Source organism: Rhinopithecus bieti, unplaced genomic scaffold (assembly GCF_001698545.2).
Source record: "Rhinopithecus bieti isolate Rb0 unplaced genomic scaffold, ASM169854v2 scaffold_26676, whole genome shotgun sequence".
Lineage (NCBI taxonomy): Eukaryota > Metazoa > Chordata > Mammalia > Primates > Cercopithecidae > Rhinopithecus > Rhinopithecus bieti.
In genome coordinates, this window is record NW_016812009.1 from 410,169 (window position 1) to 427,695 (window position 17,527).

The 17,527-nt window shown below is 44.8% G+C and overlaps 1 protein-coding gene across 1 annotated transcript in view; it reads left to right on the top strand.

The window, feature by feature from the left end:
- Window positions 1-11,134: 11,134 nt before the first annotated feature.
- Window positions 11,135-17,527, top strand: part of SMARCAL1 (SNF2 related chromatin remodeling annealing helicase 1) — a 65,473-nt gene continuing 59,080 nt past the window's right edge. Inside the window, 4 exon segments of the mRNA XM_017895468.1 lie at window positions 11,135-11,364; window positions 12,559-12,595; window positions 13,256-14,109; window positions 15,166-15,216. Coding sequence (XP_017750957.1) covers window positions 13,314-14,109; window positions 15,166-15,216 — 847 coding nt within the window. The 5' untranslated portion in view covers window positions 11,135-11,364; window positions 12,559-12,595; window positions 13,256-13,313.

A 17,527-nucleotide genomic window follows, 5' to 3' on the forward strand; every position in this document is an offset into this window, starting at 1 on the left:
TAAATAAATGTTTTTACTTAAGTGTGCGTAAAACATATCCAGAAAAATATGCAAGAAATTGATTATGTAATTGAAATATAACAATTATATCCATGACTATTATAAGTCAGTTAAAAATAAACAATCTTTTTAAAAAAGGAATGAATGGCATTGGCTGCCTGCTGGGAAGGGAATGGGATGTGGGTGATGGATGGAAGAAGAGCAGAATCAAGTTTTGGGTGCACTGAAGCTCATACAATTTGTGGGGAGCACTTTTACCAAAAAAAAATACAAAATTATAAATACAAAATTAGATACAGAGCCTTAGAAGGGATATATGCAAATAAGGATCCCTGATGCCATAGCTTATAAAGCATTACTTTTTAAATCAGCCCTCAGCAGGAAGGAGACATTCCACTGTATATACTTTTGTATGTATTAAATATATGGAGTTTTAATCATGTAAATGCATTGTATGTTCAAAAAGATACAACTTTTAAAAAATTTATATTTTTTGTTTTGCCAGGCACAGTGGCTCACATTTGTAATACCCGCACTTTAGGAGCCTAAGGCCGGCAGATCACTTGAGGTCAGCAGTTCAAGACCAGCTTGGCCAACATGGTGAAACCTCATCTCTACTAAAAACACAAAAAATAGCTGGGCATGGTGGCACACACCTGTAAGCCTAGCTACTCAGGAAGCTGAGGCAGGAGAATCGCTTGAACCCAGGGGGCAGAGGTTGCAGTGAACCGAGATCATGCCATTGCACTCCAACCTGGGTGACACAGTGAGCCTCTGTCTCAAATATAATAATAAGAATATTTTAAAAATCTAGTTCTCCAACTGACTGCATAAAGCAGGATTTTACATTTTCAAAAGTAAATAACTAAGCTTTCATTTTTCCAGAAGCAGAGGTGTCTATACCTATAGCAAGCTGGAGGGGGTGCTGAGGAGGAATTCCAGAGTTGCCTGTTTTATGGAGGCGGGGTAGAGGGATGTGGGAATTTACTTTCATAATTCAGAAGTAGAGATTTGTGTCAGAAGTCTAAAAGGCATATACTGTTACAACATGGAAAAATGAAAAAAATTAAAAATAAAAGGCATATACTGCACATGTATACACATAGGGATAAGAAAAGAGACCCTGCTTTTTCAGAAACGTACAAGAGAAAATTAAAGTAAAAATTCAAATAATATTGCACTAATTGTTAAAACAGAGCTGATTTCCTGGAAACCAGTGCTGAGGACCAAGGATGTGAGCAGACGGGATGCTAATGCTCTTTCCCAAATGGCTCTGACGGTCCGTGGTTTTCTATTATTGCATCTAGGAGTAGCAGGTCCCTTACTGTAAAGTATCTAGAAATCATTCAGGCTCTTAACCACTCAATTAGGGTAATTTATCCTTGCGACGAATGGGACCGTTCCTTCTCCCTGATTTAGTCTGGGTTGTGCCTCCATCGAATGCGGATGTAAATAATTCTGTTTGGGGCAGAAAGCCAGTCTTGTATCCTCACCACCCTGAGGTCTGAACCTGCAGCTTGTAGCCTGGCTCTGTGCAGGGGGATGATTCTAAGTCCTCCAGGAACACAAAATAGCTAGCAGCCCCTCCATTTATCTTTCCCCCATGGACAGAACAAATTAGCAGAGAATTTGGACAGAATTTGCAGAGAATTTGGACCGAACACTAAAAAGAATAATCTGACAATAAGAAATGTGAAATGCTGAGAAAGGGAAGGAAGGAATTGCCTTTTGCCCAGATCCACAGGAATCCTACACTTTGGGTGGCTATTTTGGTGCCATCTTAGTTGCAGTAGAGACAGGATACAGGCCTCAAAGCTTACCTTTCCCCTACTCAGGAAATTCCTTAAGAACTGATTGGCCTTTTGTTTCTGTGTGTGCTATTTTATTTCAGTCAGGGGTAGATCCCTTTCTTTTTCTACTGAAGACCACTCAGCTAGAAGAGAGGAAGGCAATTGGTGTCCATATAAGAAAACATCAAATCAGCGTGAGGAAAGGCTAGAGGAGGGAAATACGAAATGTTTCATTCGTACCTTTTGAGAACTGAAAACCAGGAGCAATTTAACACATAGGCAAACTGGGTGAAATAAGCTTTAGCTCCATGCGATGGGCAGCTGGATGTGGGGTTAGAGGAGCACAAAAAAAAAAAAAAAGAGAGAGAGAGGGGGAAAGATAAAAAAGCAAATAGATGTGGCCAGGCGTGGTGGCTCACACCTGTAATCCGAGCACTTTGGGAGGTGGGTGGATCATGAGGTCAGGAGATCGAGACCATCCTGGCTAATACGGTGAAACCCCATCTCTACTAAAAATACAAAAAATTAACCAGGCTTGTTGGTGGGCGCCTGTAGTCCCAGCTACTCAGGAAACTGAGGCAGGAGAATGGTGTGAACCCAGGAGGCGGAGCTTGCAGTGAGCCGAGATGGCGCCACTGCACTCCAGCCTGGGCGACAGAGCGCGACTCCATCTAAAAAAAAGGGGGGGGGGAAATAGATGTAACTTATTATAATAAAATGAAAAAGAATGACACAAAGAGACAAAGTATACACATGTAGAATTAAGGAGTAGGCCGGTCATGGTGGTTCACGCCTGTAATCCCAGCACTTTCGGAGGCCCAGGCAGGCAGATCACTTCAGGCCAGCAGTTCGAGACCAGCCGGTCAACATGGTGAAACCCTGTCTCTACTGAGAACACAAAAATTAGCCGGGCATGGTGGCGAGTGCCTGTATTCCCAGCTACTTGGGAGGCTGAGGCAGGAGAATCGTATGAAATCAGGAGGTGGAGATTACAGTGAGCCGAGATTGTACCATTGGACTCCAGCCTGGGTGACAGAGCAAGACTCTCCCTCAAAAAAAAAAAAAAAAATTAAGGAGTACAGAGGGTGCAGGTGAGACAGAGAGACAGCGGGACAGAGGGACACAGGCAGCCTATCTATTCGCCCCCTTGTGGTCCTCAGGGACATTGCAGTCAGCCAATGACTTCTAATCCAACCTTAACATTTCACATCTGTAGACAAAAATGCACTGTGAACACTTACGAAATTTCCAGTGTGGTGGATTCAATTATAGTAAGAGTAGACTACTGAGCAAAGGCTGATGGTATTCCACTTGATGGAGCTACAGAGTGGTCTGCTGGATAAGTAGAAGAAACTAGGATGCCTGAGATCAAGTTTGGGCTCCAGTGTTCTCCATATCCTTGCACAAGCTACTTGGCTTCCCTTTGCCTTCATTCCCCCTTAATAATCATGAAAGAACATAATTTTTCCAATCTATGTCTCTGTAAATAAGCTGCTTCATATGCAGGAATAAATGGTCCATAAGAAAGTCCAACCCAATGTGATGGCTCACACCTGAAATCTCAGCAATTTGGGAGGCCAAGGCAGGAGGATCACTTGAGCTCAGGAGTTCAAGACCAGCCTGGGCAACATAGTGAGACCCCACCTCTACAAAAAATAATCTTAAAAATTAGCCGGGCTTGGTGGCATGTGCCTGTAATTTCAGATAGTCAAGAGGCTGAGGTGAAAGTATCCCTTGAGCTGAGAAGTTCAACGTTGCAGTGATTTATGATCATGTCACTGCATTCCAGCCTGGGGTGATAGCACAAGATCATGTCTCAAAAAAAGAAAAAAGAAAAAGAAAGTTTAGTGTATGACCTCAATTTTCTTTCTTTCTTTCTTTCCTTCCTTCTTTCTTTCTTTCTTTCTTTCTTTCTTTCTTTCTTTCTTTCTTTCTTTCTTTTTTTAGGGAGTCTCACTTTGTCACCCAGGCTGGAGTGCAGTGGCATGATCTTGGCTCACTGCAACCTCCACTTCCTGAGTTCAAGCGATTCTCCTGCCTTGGCCTCCTGAGTAGCTGGGATTACAGGCATGTGCCACCATACTCAGCTAATTTTTTTTTGTATTTTTAATAGAGATGCGGTTTTACCACGTCAGCCAGGCTGGTCTCAAATTCCTGACCTCAAGTGATCTGCCCCCCTCAGCCTCCTAAAGTGCTGGGATTACAGGAATAAGCCATCACACCTAGCCAAACTCAAATTTCTAAGCCAACTTGTGGCCAACAGGAGGCGAGCAGGGGAGTTCTGCACGTGCTGGACTCAGAGATTCAGGCTCCCTGAGATAGAGAGATGGTGCTGGAGCCACCTCCAAATAGCTTTCCAACCTGTCCATCCAGTTCCATCACCATCATCTCTTCCCCAAACTCCTGCAATGGCTTCCTAAGAGGTCCTCCTGTCCGCACTCTGCCCTCCTCTGGGGCTTTCTGCCCCAGAAAGCAAGAACCTTCCTGAGACACACAAGGTTACTCCACTCTGGTGTGCATCTTATTAGGGGCCTCCTGCTGCTCTCAGAACAAATTCCCAATGTCTTTGTGTGGTACTGCAGAACCTGGATGTTATCTGTCCTATTTCTCTCCCCAGCCCCATCTTGTGTCCTTTTTATCCTCTTGCTCCTCCTCCAGCCAAGCCATCCTCGCTTCCACTTCTCAAACATGCCCAGCTCAGCTCTTCCTTGCCTGGGCTCAATGTTGCTTGCCCTTGTAGCTCACTCAGAACCCATGTCCCTCTGAGCTCCACATGGCTGCCTCCTCTCCTCCTTCAGGTCTGTCCTGGGGACACCTTTCCTGACCACTCTGAAATAGTTCCCTCTTAAGTGTCCAATTGGGCCCTCTGTTTAGGTCCCTCACAGCACTTATCATTTAGCTGATTTGTTTCTTTTGTGTGTGGGGGATCTGCCACCCTAACTAAACTGTAAGCTTTGTTTAAAAAGGGTGACGTCAGTATTGCAGCCCTGGTGCCTCTGCACACTGTGCAGCCCATAGTAGGTCCTTGAATTTTTGTTAAGTGAAAATAAGAATGAATGGACGAGGGCTGGGTGTGGTGGCTCACACATGTAATCCCTTTGGGGGATCACTTTGGGAGGCTTGGACGGGTGGATCACTTGAGGCCAGGAGTTCGAGACCAGCCTGGGCAATATGGCAAAAGCCCGTCTCTACTAAAAATACAAAAAGTAGCCGGGCATGCTGGTGCACAACTGTAATCCCAATTACTTGGGAGGCTGAGGTGGGCGGATCATCTGAGCCCGGGAGGCAGAGTTTGCAGTGAGACAATGTCACACCACTGCACTACAACCTGAGTGACAGACTCAGCCCCTGTCTAAAAAAAAAAAAAGAAGAAAAAGAATGAATGGATGAATATGAATAATAAGTAGAATTTGCAATATTGAAGGAATAGAAAAAGTAACATTTCTTAAGTCTAAAAACACTGGAGCAGGGTGTCTAGATGGGTGCTTTTAGCAAAGGATGGACAAAGCCATCCCAGCAAAAAATGTGCTGGGTTTGAGAGAAAGGCTTGTGAAGTAATCACAGCCACCAAGACCAGTTAGAGAAATTAAGACACTAGGAGAACTCTCATACCAAGCCATGGAATGCATGGTGTAAAGAAATCACATGGAGATTCTGTCTTCATAAGACATTTAGAGTTGAGGGAGAAGGAGGGCTAGAGGGAGGCAGACAAGAGGAGGAAGAAAAACGGAACTGTCAGACTCCAAGCAATTAAGTCCATCAGAACGGAACAACCGCTAAGGAAGGTGAATTTCTTGGCTTATAAACCTTTACATTACTCCTCTGTGCTTTGGATATGCAAATGTCTTTGCCAACTGGCAGCATTTGAGAGGGGAATAGTCTCCTTTTCCACCCAAAGTCTTGCATCTGCTCCTGAATCTCATCACAGCACTCTAGGTGTAATTAACCTGAGCGATGACATGCCCTAGGGGTGGCTGTCAAAAAGGCTCTCTCCAAAGGGCTGTCAAGCGCTCTCTGGGGAATCCTTGCTGAGGGAAGAGGGAAGCCCAGTACTTACATCACTAGCAGGTAAGCTCCAGAGAGAGGAACTTGAAGCTGCTTTAGGTGCCCAGACATACACTGTCAGGCAAGGGCAAGCATTTAATTAGTATCTAGAAAGACCCCTACTAGGGGACGGAGGTGCCTCATTCCAGCCTGGCCTCTGCCTGGTCTATGACATCAGGCATAGCTAACTTCTTGGGGCTTCCATTTCTTCAGCTCTAAAAAGAGATTAATGCTCTCTAAGGTCCTTTCTAAATCTCACTTTATGGGTTGAGAAAAGAAAATGAGATAGATTCTCTGGAAATGTATTCGTAGTGCTGCTATTACACTTTGAGGACCCCAGAGTACACAAGGTGGATAATTAAGAGTTATAGACTGGAAAGATTATGTCTTAGATGCAACACTTGTCCTCAAGGGACCAAGAATCCAAGATAACCTAGAGATGATGTTGTGGAATCCTAAGAGACTTTGGTTGAACCTGAGAATGACAAATTCACATTATTTGGATCCTTTTGTAAACGTTGCCTTTTTGCACCTGTATTTTACACTAAACTTTCAGCTTATTGAGAGTTCAGCGTATTTCAGGGAAGGATGAAAAGAAGGAAGGAAAAGGGAGGGAGGGAGGATAAAATTCCTTTGACTGGAGAGTTAGAAGTCAGGGTTCTTGGCCAGGCACAGTGGCTCACGCCTGTAATCCTAGCAATTTGGGAGGCTGAGGGGGGTGGATCACTTGAGCCCAGGAGTTCAAGACCAGCCTGTCCAACATGGTGACACCCCGTCTCTACTAAAAGTACAAAATTTAGCTGAGCATGGTGGTTTGCATCTGTAGTCCCAGCTACTCAGGAGGCTGAGGTAGGAGAATTGTTTGAATCCAGGAGGCAGAAGTTGCAGTAAACCGAGATCGCGCCACTGCACTCCAGCCTGGGTGACAGAGCGAGTCTCCGCCTCAAAAAAACAAAAAAAAAAAAAAAAAGAAGAAGAAGAAGTCGGGGTTCTTTGGATGCAAGCAACAGAGACTGACTTTGGTTAATTAGAGTCTCCCCACTCCAAAAATAAAAATAAAGAATTCACTGGAAGGCTAAAAGTAGTTCACAGAATAGCAAAATCAAGGCTCAGGAATAACAGGGGCAGGGTGACTCTCGAAGCTAGGTGACAGGAACTAAGGAGCAGACTCCATTCAAAGCCACTGCTGGGCTATATCAGCTCAGTTGTCTTTTTCTCATTGTATCATATCCTTATAGATTAAGTTCCCAGAAGAAGGGGGTCTGGTGTTTTCCCTCATGTTTTGCATCCACTGCCTTCCCCGAGGGTGAGGCCCTCTGATGAATACTCTCCCAAGTCTGCATGAAGTTGGGGAGGGATGGTTACTCCAAAGAGAGATGGGAAATCGATGTTTCTTCCACCTGGGGAAGTAGCTTTGGCAAAAGCGAGGCATTCTTCTGGGGTGGCAGCAAGACTACCATTTGGCCGAGGACCCCGCTGGGGGCTGGCAATACTCTGCTTGCAGTGGGTTCTGGAGCCAGACTGCTTTCCTGGGAGAAAGGGGTGTGTTTTTACAACACACAAAGGTGCTGCTGTGGACTGAACTGTGTCCCCCCGAGATTCATATAATGAAGCCCTAACCCCTACGGTGACCATATTTGGAGACAAGACCTGCAAGGAGGGAATGAAGGTTCAGTGAGGTCCTAAGGGCGAGGCTCTGATATGACAGGATCAGCGTCCTAAGAAGGAACACCAGAGGGGCCTGTGCTCTCTCCCTCTCCACTGCATGAGGACATAGAGAGGAGAGGAAGTGAGTCCTCACCAGAAACCAAATCGGCCTCGATCTTGGACTTTGCAGCCTCCAAAATTGTGAGAAGATAAATTTCTGTTGTTTAAGCCACCCGGTCTATGGTGGTGGTTTTTTTTTTTTTGTTTTTTTTTTGTTTTTTTTTTTGTTTTTTTTTTTGTAGCCTGAGCAGACTAACACAGGTGCCATATGGACTGGCAGCCGATTTGGCCTCTATTCCCTCACCTATGAAACCAGATGGTCTCTAAAGCCCCTTCTAGCTTTAAAATGCAATGTGTCAATATATCCGTGAATCATCTATCAATGCATATTTGCTTGCTGCTCAACTAAGTCCTGAGCTACTGATAATAGGAGGCTGTCAAGTAAAATACAGTATGCCCAGTTACATTTGAATTTCAGATATGTTTAAATCCATTTTTAGTGTAAGTATATCCCACACAATATTTGGGACAAATATTTGAGACATTTGTTAAATTTGGCTGTTCTAGTTATTTGTCTTCTGTTCTCCAAGTACTATAACCTTTTGGAGGAAGAAAAACTGGACCATACTCATCTCTGGATTCCCTTACAGTGGTGTCTGCCAGCTTTTTGGATTTCACAGGCTAAACATTATTGGATTAAGTTTTGGAAGAAAAAACAACTTTTTATTTTGCCCAATAGAGGTATTTATGATAATCATCACTTTACTAAAGAAAACCAGTTAAACTTTAAAACCTATTAAATAGACCCTCAGGATTTTATAATTAATTGTAAAAATTTAGTTTTACAACATATTCATTCCATTGGCCTTTTGTTTGCTTGTTTCTAAGGCAACCAGGTGACGCTTCCAACCGGTTTGGCACTGCTCAGTGCTTAGGTAACCAGTATTTGGGAGCTTCAGCTGTGCTGTGTTTGGTTGAAGGTCTTACATGACTTCCGGACATTTTTGCTTATCCTCTAAAAAGCTCAAGGTCAAGTTGGAGCTTGATTGCTACAACTGTCTTCTCCTCTCCTTTCACTCCTTGTTTCCTATGTTTTCTTCCAGGCCTTTAAACTTTTTTTTACTAAATGAATTTTCATTATAATCTACCTTAAGAACTAGCGAAATATAGTTTTTTAAAAAGCTTTGCATACAATAAGACTTCAGTAAACGATGCTATTGACAAAGCAAAAGATGTAACTATTGAGTGGGATCTAATTAGTTTACTTTCTGAAAATGATTATTCCCCCCAAATGCATTTTTTGTTGTTGTTGAGATGGAGTTTCACTCTTGTCGCCCAGGCTGAAGTGCAATGGCATGATCTCAGCTCACTGCAACCTTCGCTTCTGGGGTTCAAGAGATTCTCCTGCCTCAGCCTCCCAAGTAGCTGGAATTACAGGCATGCGCCACCACACCTGGCTAATTTTTGTATTAGATGGGGTTTTGTAGAGTTGGGGTTTCACCATGTTGGCTAGGCTAGTCTCGAACTCTGGACCTCAGGTGATCCTGCCCACTTTGGCCTCCCGAAGTGCTGGGATTATAGGCATGAGCCACTACACCTGGCCTCAAATGCATATTTTAATTTCCTATTCTTAGAATTTTAGAATGTTAGAGCTAGAAAGGTAATTACATCTTCTAACTCAATTCCAGACTTACTGAATTGGAATTTCTGGGGTAAGATCTGTGAATCTATAAGAATTCTAGGATCTAAGATTAGGATCCGCTGGCCCACAGGCCCTCTTAGCATATGTCATAGCAGGATATCATTTTACAGGTGAGACGACTGAGGCCCAGGAAAGTGAAGTGATGGTCATATGAATTGGTGACAGACATGAGTCAAGTGCACAGCACTCAGCTTTCTTAGCAAATTAACTGACTCTGTTGGGAGACAGGAAGGGCAGGGACAAGTGTTCATTAACTAGTTTCTGTTCACACTATACAGTAGTAAATGAGCACTAGGTATAGAGAAATGGACGACATAAGAGATTTACCTCAAATAATAACGACATCCCTCTCTTACCTGTTCTGGGATTTCACAGTTCACTAAGCACTTCCCCTCATAATACCCTGCTTTGATTCTAATAACAAGGGGATTTACCAAGGTGGTATTGTTTTCTACATTTACTTTACAGATGAGAAACTGGAGGCCCAGTCACTGGGTATGGCAGGTCACTAAAAAGGGCAGAGCTGAGATTTGAATACTTTCTACTACTAAACCTCACACAAACCCCCTAAGACAGGCAGTGTCTTTGTTATTTAAGAAAAATGGGCCAGGCGCAATGGCTCACACCTGTAATCCCAGCACTTTGGGAGACCGAGGCAGGTGGATCACTTGAGGTCAGGAGTTTGAGACCAGCCTGGCCAACATGGTGAAACTCTGTCTCTACTAAAAATACAAAAATTAACCAGGCATGGTGGTGCGCACCCATAATCCCAGCTATTTGGGAGGCTGAGGCAGGAGAATCATTTGAACCCAGGAGGCAGAGGCTGCAGTGAGCCAAGATCACACCACTGCACTCTGGGCAGCAGAGTGAGACTCTGTCAAAAAGAAAAAAAAAAGCAAGGAAGGAAGGAGGAAGGAAGATTATTTATTGCTTCAAAAGTCACACAAGTTCTACATTATTATTTTAGAAAATTCAAATCATTCTGAAAACAGAGATTAAAAGCTGAAAACTGTATTCCATGCCACTCTGCTCCCGGACAGTTTGGTGAGTTTTCAAGTTTCCTTCCCAGACCTTTATGAGTTTACATACATGTATAGGTAAGGATTTAAAAAACAAACAAAAAAAAAGAATCAAACTACACACGTTGCTGTGCTTCCTTTTTCTTAGCATGTCTTGTCTATTTTTTCCAAATCCTTTAGTAGACATGTTTGTTTTTAAATAAGCCATGTTTGAAAATAGAACAATAGCAACATTCATACGCACACTGATGATAGAGAAATATTATATTTATCACCAATGGTGCTCAGGATAGCTCAGGATGTTGGTGCTCAGGATGAGGTAAAGTGACTCAAGTCTCATGACTCATCTTCTCTCAAGAGGAGGGGCTATGGAATCAGAATCACAAGCTAGCTTAATAAAGCCTTGAGAAACATTATCAACTAGCTGTCTCAATTTCCCCCTCTGTAAAATGGGGACAAGAATGTGTTCCATAGGGTGTAGTGCGGTTAAATGAGGTGACTCATATTCATGCTAAACGCAGTGACCGATGACCGCAATGATGACGACGACGGCAGGCGGGCGCAGCGGGTGGGGCTTAAATTGCAAGTATAACAATACCAGGAATGGATGCCCTGGGGAGATACTTTTTATTAAGAGCTGCCAAGTTAGTATGGCTGTCTGGGATGCCCTCTGGAGACAGGAGACTCCGGATTTGGGAACCTCAATGTCCCAGGCTTTCAGGACCTGGCATTTGGCTAAACCTCTGGAGAACTACAACTTCCAGGGTGCACCACTTTCTCGCCGCCCATGACGTTGCAGCTCCCGTTTCTCGCCAGGCTCCCGTCCCGAACTACAAGTCCCAGAAGACCCTGCAGCCCCGCTCGCGTTCTTGTCTTACTTTTGGAAGCGAAACTGAGGCCGCGTTGCCTGCTGGGAAGTGTAGTTCAGCGGTGGCCGAGTCCTTCAGAACTGGCCGCTACGATAAGGCGGGTGAACTCGCAGCGCTTGAATACCCGGGGCCTAACCGTCCACTCGGAAGCCTGGCCCCTCTCGGGAGGCTCTGGAGTCGCGCCTGGGGTCAGGGCCGGGGGCGAATGCGGTTCGCGTTCTGGACCTCCCTGGGTGAGAAAGTGGTAGACTGGCAGGAAGGCGGCGGAGGCGGACGAGACCAATGCTAGCCTGGAGGAGGAAGTGGGCCAATGGGAAGGGTGAATCCAAGTGGAGATCGTAGGGGTGGGAGTGGGGCGTGGCGCCCGCTTACCTTGAGGCCGGGTGAGGCGCGCCCCGAAATGCCGGAGAGGTAGAGGTCCCTGCCTAGAGAGGAAGAGGGGCGTCCATGTGGCGGGATGGATTTATGGTTTGGGGCTGGTCAGTGGGTCTTATGGCCTCATCTCCCTGGTTAGTGGAGACAGCTCACCAGGCCTGGAATCTGGGGAGTTTGGAGGTGCAGGAGACCCCTGGTTGGAAACTTAGGCAGTAGTGTGTTACCCAGCGAGACTGAGGGCTTCTGCTGTGCACCTCCAAAACCTTTCCCTTCCCTCCTCACCCCTTCCTAACTGCTAATGGTGGAAGAAGGTGGAAGTTCTCTGAGGATAGATACTTCGTGGTGGCGGAGTTGGGAGAAGGGTTGGGTTCTGGCCAAAGAGAGCCCCAGCAGGGAAGGAAGCCTTTGAACGCTATAGTTGCCCAGAGGCCTAAGCAGTGCTACTGGAGTACCCCTACATCATCATTCTGACCGTTACACAGCATTACATTAGATGCAGGCTATTTAGTCTGAACCAAGCCAGACAAATTGGTGTTCTGCCGCCTGCTTCTAAAATATTGTAAAAATGTCTCAGCTCATAGGAAAATAAATATTCCGGGTAAATTCACGGAAAAAAATAATCAGGATGCAATGTGGAATGTTTACAATGATACTACTTTATAATAAAATCTTATGTCTCCTAAATATGTGCCATATGGTTATGGATGAAAAAAATCCGAACTATATACTCTAAATTATTAATTTCAACTCTGGTTATTGATGGCTGGTAAGATTACAGATTAATTTTATTCTTTTTTGTTTACATCTTTACGTAGCATCTTAATTTGCACAGTGAACACATAATTTTTTTTTTCTGCCCCTTATTTTCCCAGGAGAGTTAGTCAGTTGCCCCATGTGTTGTGTTTTGGAAATCAGGTACTAAGGCCAGCTGCTGTGGCTTGCACTGAGCCACAGGCAGACTCATGTGCCAGGAATGATAAAAAGGGGTGAATGTGAGGGGAGAATTTAGTGTGCAGTCTATGGGAGGCTAATGCTTTTTTTCCTTCTTCTAGGTTGGAAAGAGACTATTTTAGCAAGTGTCACGCCATGGTAGGTGGTTGGTTGGTCTATTTCAGTCTAATCTATTATGCTTTCTGGTTAAAAATGTGACCTTTCTCATTATCCTGATGGATTTAAGTTGCACTGCATAACTTTGTTAGGTTCTGATAACTCACCTTGGCTGGGCCATGGGAAGGAAAGAAATATTGCCTCTGAAATGCCTTTTTAGCTTTTTTTTTTGAGAATTTGGCTCCTGTCATCCAGGCTGGAGTGCGGTATCATGATCTTGGCTTACTGCAACCTCTGCCTCCCAGAATCAAGCAATATCCTGCCTCGGCTTCCCAAGTAGCTGGGATTACAGACATGCACCACCACGCCTGGCTAATTTTGTATTTTTAGTAGAGACAGGGTTTCACCATGTTGGCCAGGCTGGTCTCAAACTCCTGACCTCAAGTGATCTGCCTGCCTCAGCAGGCAAAGTGCTGGGATTATACCACACCCGGCCTGCTTTTTGCTTTTTGATCAGGATCTTTATTTTATCATATGCTACCTACTATTTCAGTGTGTGTGCAATTATAAAAGAAACTTTAATATATCCTTTAGTTGTGCTCATTATGCATTTTCTGGGACAAAAGCTTGTTAAAATCATGGTTGGAGCATGGCAATTAATACATGTAATGTTCATTTAATTCTGCTTACTTTCTTCCACAGCTTTTGCCAATTTTCCAATTAAAGGTTGACATTCCTGCATAAGCATTTCTCTGTGAAAATGTCCTTGCCTCTTACAGAGGAGCAGAGGAGAAAAATTGAAGAGAATCGACAAAAGGCTCTGGCCCGTAGAGCCGAGAAGTTATTGGCAGAACAGCATCAGAGGACTAGCTCGGGCACCTCCATTGCTGGCAACCCATCCCAGGCCAAGCAAGGCCCATTCCAAAATTTCCCAAGGGAGTCTTGTAAGCCAGTGAGCCATGGTGTAATTTTCAAGCAACAGAATCTCAGTAGCTCATCTAATGCTGACCAAAGACCTCATGATTCCCACAGTTTTCAAGCAAAGGGAATATGGAAAAAGCCAGAAGAAATGCCTGCTGCCTGCCCAGGCCACAGCCCACGAAGTCAAATGGCTGTCACTGGAATCTCTCCTCCCTTGGCACAAAGTCCTCCAGAGGTCCCTAAACAGCAGCTCTTGAGTTATGGGTTAGGTCAAGATCATGCCGAGGCTTCACCTGAGATCAGGTTCACACCCTTTGCTCACCCAACTCATGAGCCTTTGGCCAAAGCAAAGAGTTCCCAAGAGACACCAGCTCATTCCTCTGGACAGCCTCCCAGGGATGCTAAGTTAGAGGCCGAGACAGCAAAAGCCTCCACCTCGGGGCAGAACATTTATTATATCCATTCGAGCTCAGGGACAGAAGGAAGACTCCAACAGAAGTCAGGGTCCTCAGTCGAAAAAGGAGTGATCTCTCAGAAGGGAAAGTGCATAAGGAACGGCGATCGTTTCCAGGTGTTAATTGGGTACAATGCAGAACTCATTGCAGTGTTTAAGAGCCTGCCCAGCAAGAGATATGGTAATGTCTTTGTTCTTCAGGTGTTTGGTGATTTTTTTTTTTCTGATTTTTGGAGTCTCTTTTAATCTAACAGTTTCTCATAAATATTAGGAGAGTGCATTGGCACATTCTGTCCATGCAGTTGTTAAAATTTTTTCAATTTTAGCTTGTATTTCCCTTCATAATAGTCATTCCCGCCGGCCGGGCGCGGTGGCTCAAGCCTGTAATCCCAGCACTTTGGGAGGCCGAGGCGGGCGGATCACGAGGTCAGGAGATCGAGACCATCCTGGCTAACACGGTGAAACCCCGTCTCTACTAAAAAAATACAAAAAACTAGCCGGGCGAGGTGGCGGGCACCTGTAGTCCCAGCTACTCGGGAGGCTGAGGCAGGAGAATGGCGTAAACCCGGGAGGCGGAGTTTGCAGTGAGCTGAGATCTGGCCACTGCACTCCAGCCTGGGTGACAGAGCGAGACTCCTTCTCAAAAAAAAAAAAATTGTCATTCCCTCAAACAGCTGCCAACTTGATGGTTGTCACATGGCCATCTGGAGAATGGTTGAATGTTATTGAGAAGATGCTTCCTCTGCCAGGTGCTTTATATGCATTGTAGCACTTAAGCTGAACAGCAGTTTTTTTTAAATAAGTAGATGTAATTTCAGTTTTTAAGGCGATGGAACTGGCTCAGCAAGAGTAAGTGACAGGCCCAGTTTCATTGGTCTGGAAAGGCAGCGTCAGGATATGACCAGCTCAATTACAGCCCAGAGCCATTGCTCCTCATATTGCTTTTCCTGACCACACTACGACCTGGAGAACTTGGATTCTAGTCCTAACTCTGCCCTCAGTCCTCTTAGGTGAAGTTCGTAACTGCCCAGGGCCTGAGTTGGATTCCACTACATGGAATAAAAGAATTATCTATATTTACTGTTTGTCCTCTACAGAGATTTGTATAGATCAGTGGGGGCTTGCTGGCCAGCTGTTTTGAACTTGGCGTGCATTCATTGATTCATTTAGAAGACAAGCTTGTGTTGAGTGCCCAAGTACAAATTGTAACCACAGTCAGCCCTCTGTTTTGTTTCAGATCCTGACACCAAGACGTGGAACTTCAGCATGAATGACTATAGTGCCCTGAGTAAGTAGGCTCATGGTTGTCCCTCATGGAGGGTGACCTGGCGCTGAAAATCTTTGGAGTATCACATGTAGTCTAGCTTATGGTATGCATGGCTTTACAGGTGGTGAAAGCTTTCAGGGCACCACCGCACACTCCTTCCCACTATGTCTAGCCTAATGAAGCAGCTCTGTGGGTGAAGACCATTGGTAATAGTAACAAAAGCTAGCAGTAAATGATGCTTGCTATGCATTAGGCAATTCTAAGCCCCTTAAGCTAACTTTTATTCCTCATAATAACTTTTACAGATGGGGAAACTGAGGCCCAGGGAGGATGAGTCGGTAACACAGGGTCACATAGCCAATAAGTTGTACAACTGGGATTCAAACCCAGACAGTATGACTTCAGACTACATGTTCCCACCAGACTATGCTGGCCCCAGCAGTGACAGGCAGCTCAGGCAGCCTGCCAGCCCCTGCTCCCAGGAAGGTAACAGTTCCGCAAACAGCACAGATCCTTAGAGTACTCTCTGTGCAGCTAACTACTCAAAAATGCAAGGAGGGAGCATTGGCCAGGCAAGTTCTAATGCAGTGTCTGGTCATAGTACCTGGTTACGTCCCTCTGTCTTCTGAGAAAACTGTCATACACTGAAGTTTTTGTCACTTGATCCTGGCACATGAGCCTGCACACGTGTGTTAAAGCGTCAGCCACATGTGTTTTCATCTTCCATTTATTCTACTCTTCTCCCCCACCTGCCATTTCTATATCCTATCTTCCTCCCCCCAGCTTAAAAAGGGAAAAGATAAGGAGGTATGCTTAGGCCGATTTGCAGATTTGGGGCGTGAGGTAGGATGATCTGGAGGCACCAGCACAGTTTCTGGGGAGGGTGGTTTGGGCCGGTGATGGGACAGCTCCCTGTAGAATTTCCTGGTTTTCTCCTTGGCCTCTTGAAATGTGTACATTAGGCGATATCTCTTTCTTTGGTAGCTGCTAGCGTGTTAGTTTGTGAGGGCTGCCATGACAAAGTACCACTGACTGGGTGGCTTAAACAATAGAAGTTTATGTTTTCACAGTCCTGGAGGCTGGAAGCCTGAGATTGGTAGGGTTGGTTTCTTCAGAGGCCTCTCTCCATGCCCTGCGGCGGCTGCCTTCTCTCTGTGTCCTTGTGTGTATTTTCGTTTGTGTGTGCAAATCCCTAGAGTCTCTCCCTTTTCTTAGAAGAACACCATTCATTGGACTGTTGCCCACCTTGGTGACCTCATTTAACTTATTAATCTTTAAAGGCCCTGTCTCCATATACAATCACATTCTGAGGTCTTGTGCTGTGTGTTTAACATGAATTTCGGAGGGACACAATTCAATCCGTAACACTGCTTGCTGCTAGCTCCGTCTAAAGAGGGCTCATTTTTTAATCCATTTGTTTGGTGTTAGAAGGGGGAGACCCACGGCTCTGGATAAAGATTGCAGATTTTGATACCTGGTATTCTCATTGCTGGTGATTTTAAACCAGTGGTTTCCCCTGTTGCGGTTGTTTGTTTTGTCTTTTACCCTTGTTGTGATCACGGTGCCTGGTGGCTTAGACAACTCCTGCTTTTGCAGATTCATTTAGGTTTTTTGTCTGATATCATTACTTTTTTTTTTTTTTTTTTTTTCAGACAGAGTCTCACTCTGTCACCCAGGCTGGAGTTCAGTGGCGCAATCTTGGCTCCCTGCAACTTCTGCCTTCTGGGTTCAAGTGATTCTCCTGCCTCAGCCTCTTGAGTAGCTGGGATTTCAGGTGTGTACCACCACGCCTGGCTAATTTTTGTATTTTTAGTAGAGATGGGGCTTCCTCCATGTTGGCCAGGCTGGTCTTGAACCCCTGACCTCAGGTGATCCACCTGCCTCAGCCTCCAAAAGTGCAGGGATTATAGGTGTGAGCCACTGTGCCTGACTACCATTGCTTTGTGTAATGCTCCACATGTTTTGAAGACCATGTTTATTGGGTACAAAATTCTGCCTATATACTTCTCCATGAAGCTCACAGAAGAGAAAAAAAAATTCTCCATATAGCTTTTAGATGAACTTTCCTGATTGTTTGACTCCTCTATATCTTTACCAATGTGTTACACACTTGGCCTTTTGCCTGCTGAGATAAACCTTGAAATTCCTTGCCATAATTATGGATTTGTGAATTTCTCCTTGTATTTCTAAGTTTCAGATAGGTTCTTGATTGTGTGTCGTGACTGGCTTTTTAATCAGTATAACATAAAATTGTCTCTGTATCAGTCTTTCTGTCATTTTGCTTTAGGTGTATCTCTGGATTTTGCTTCATTAACCCTACCACATACTCACT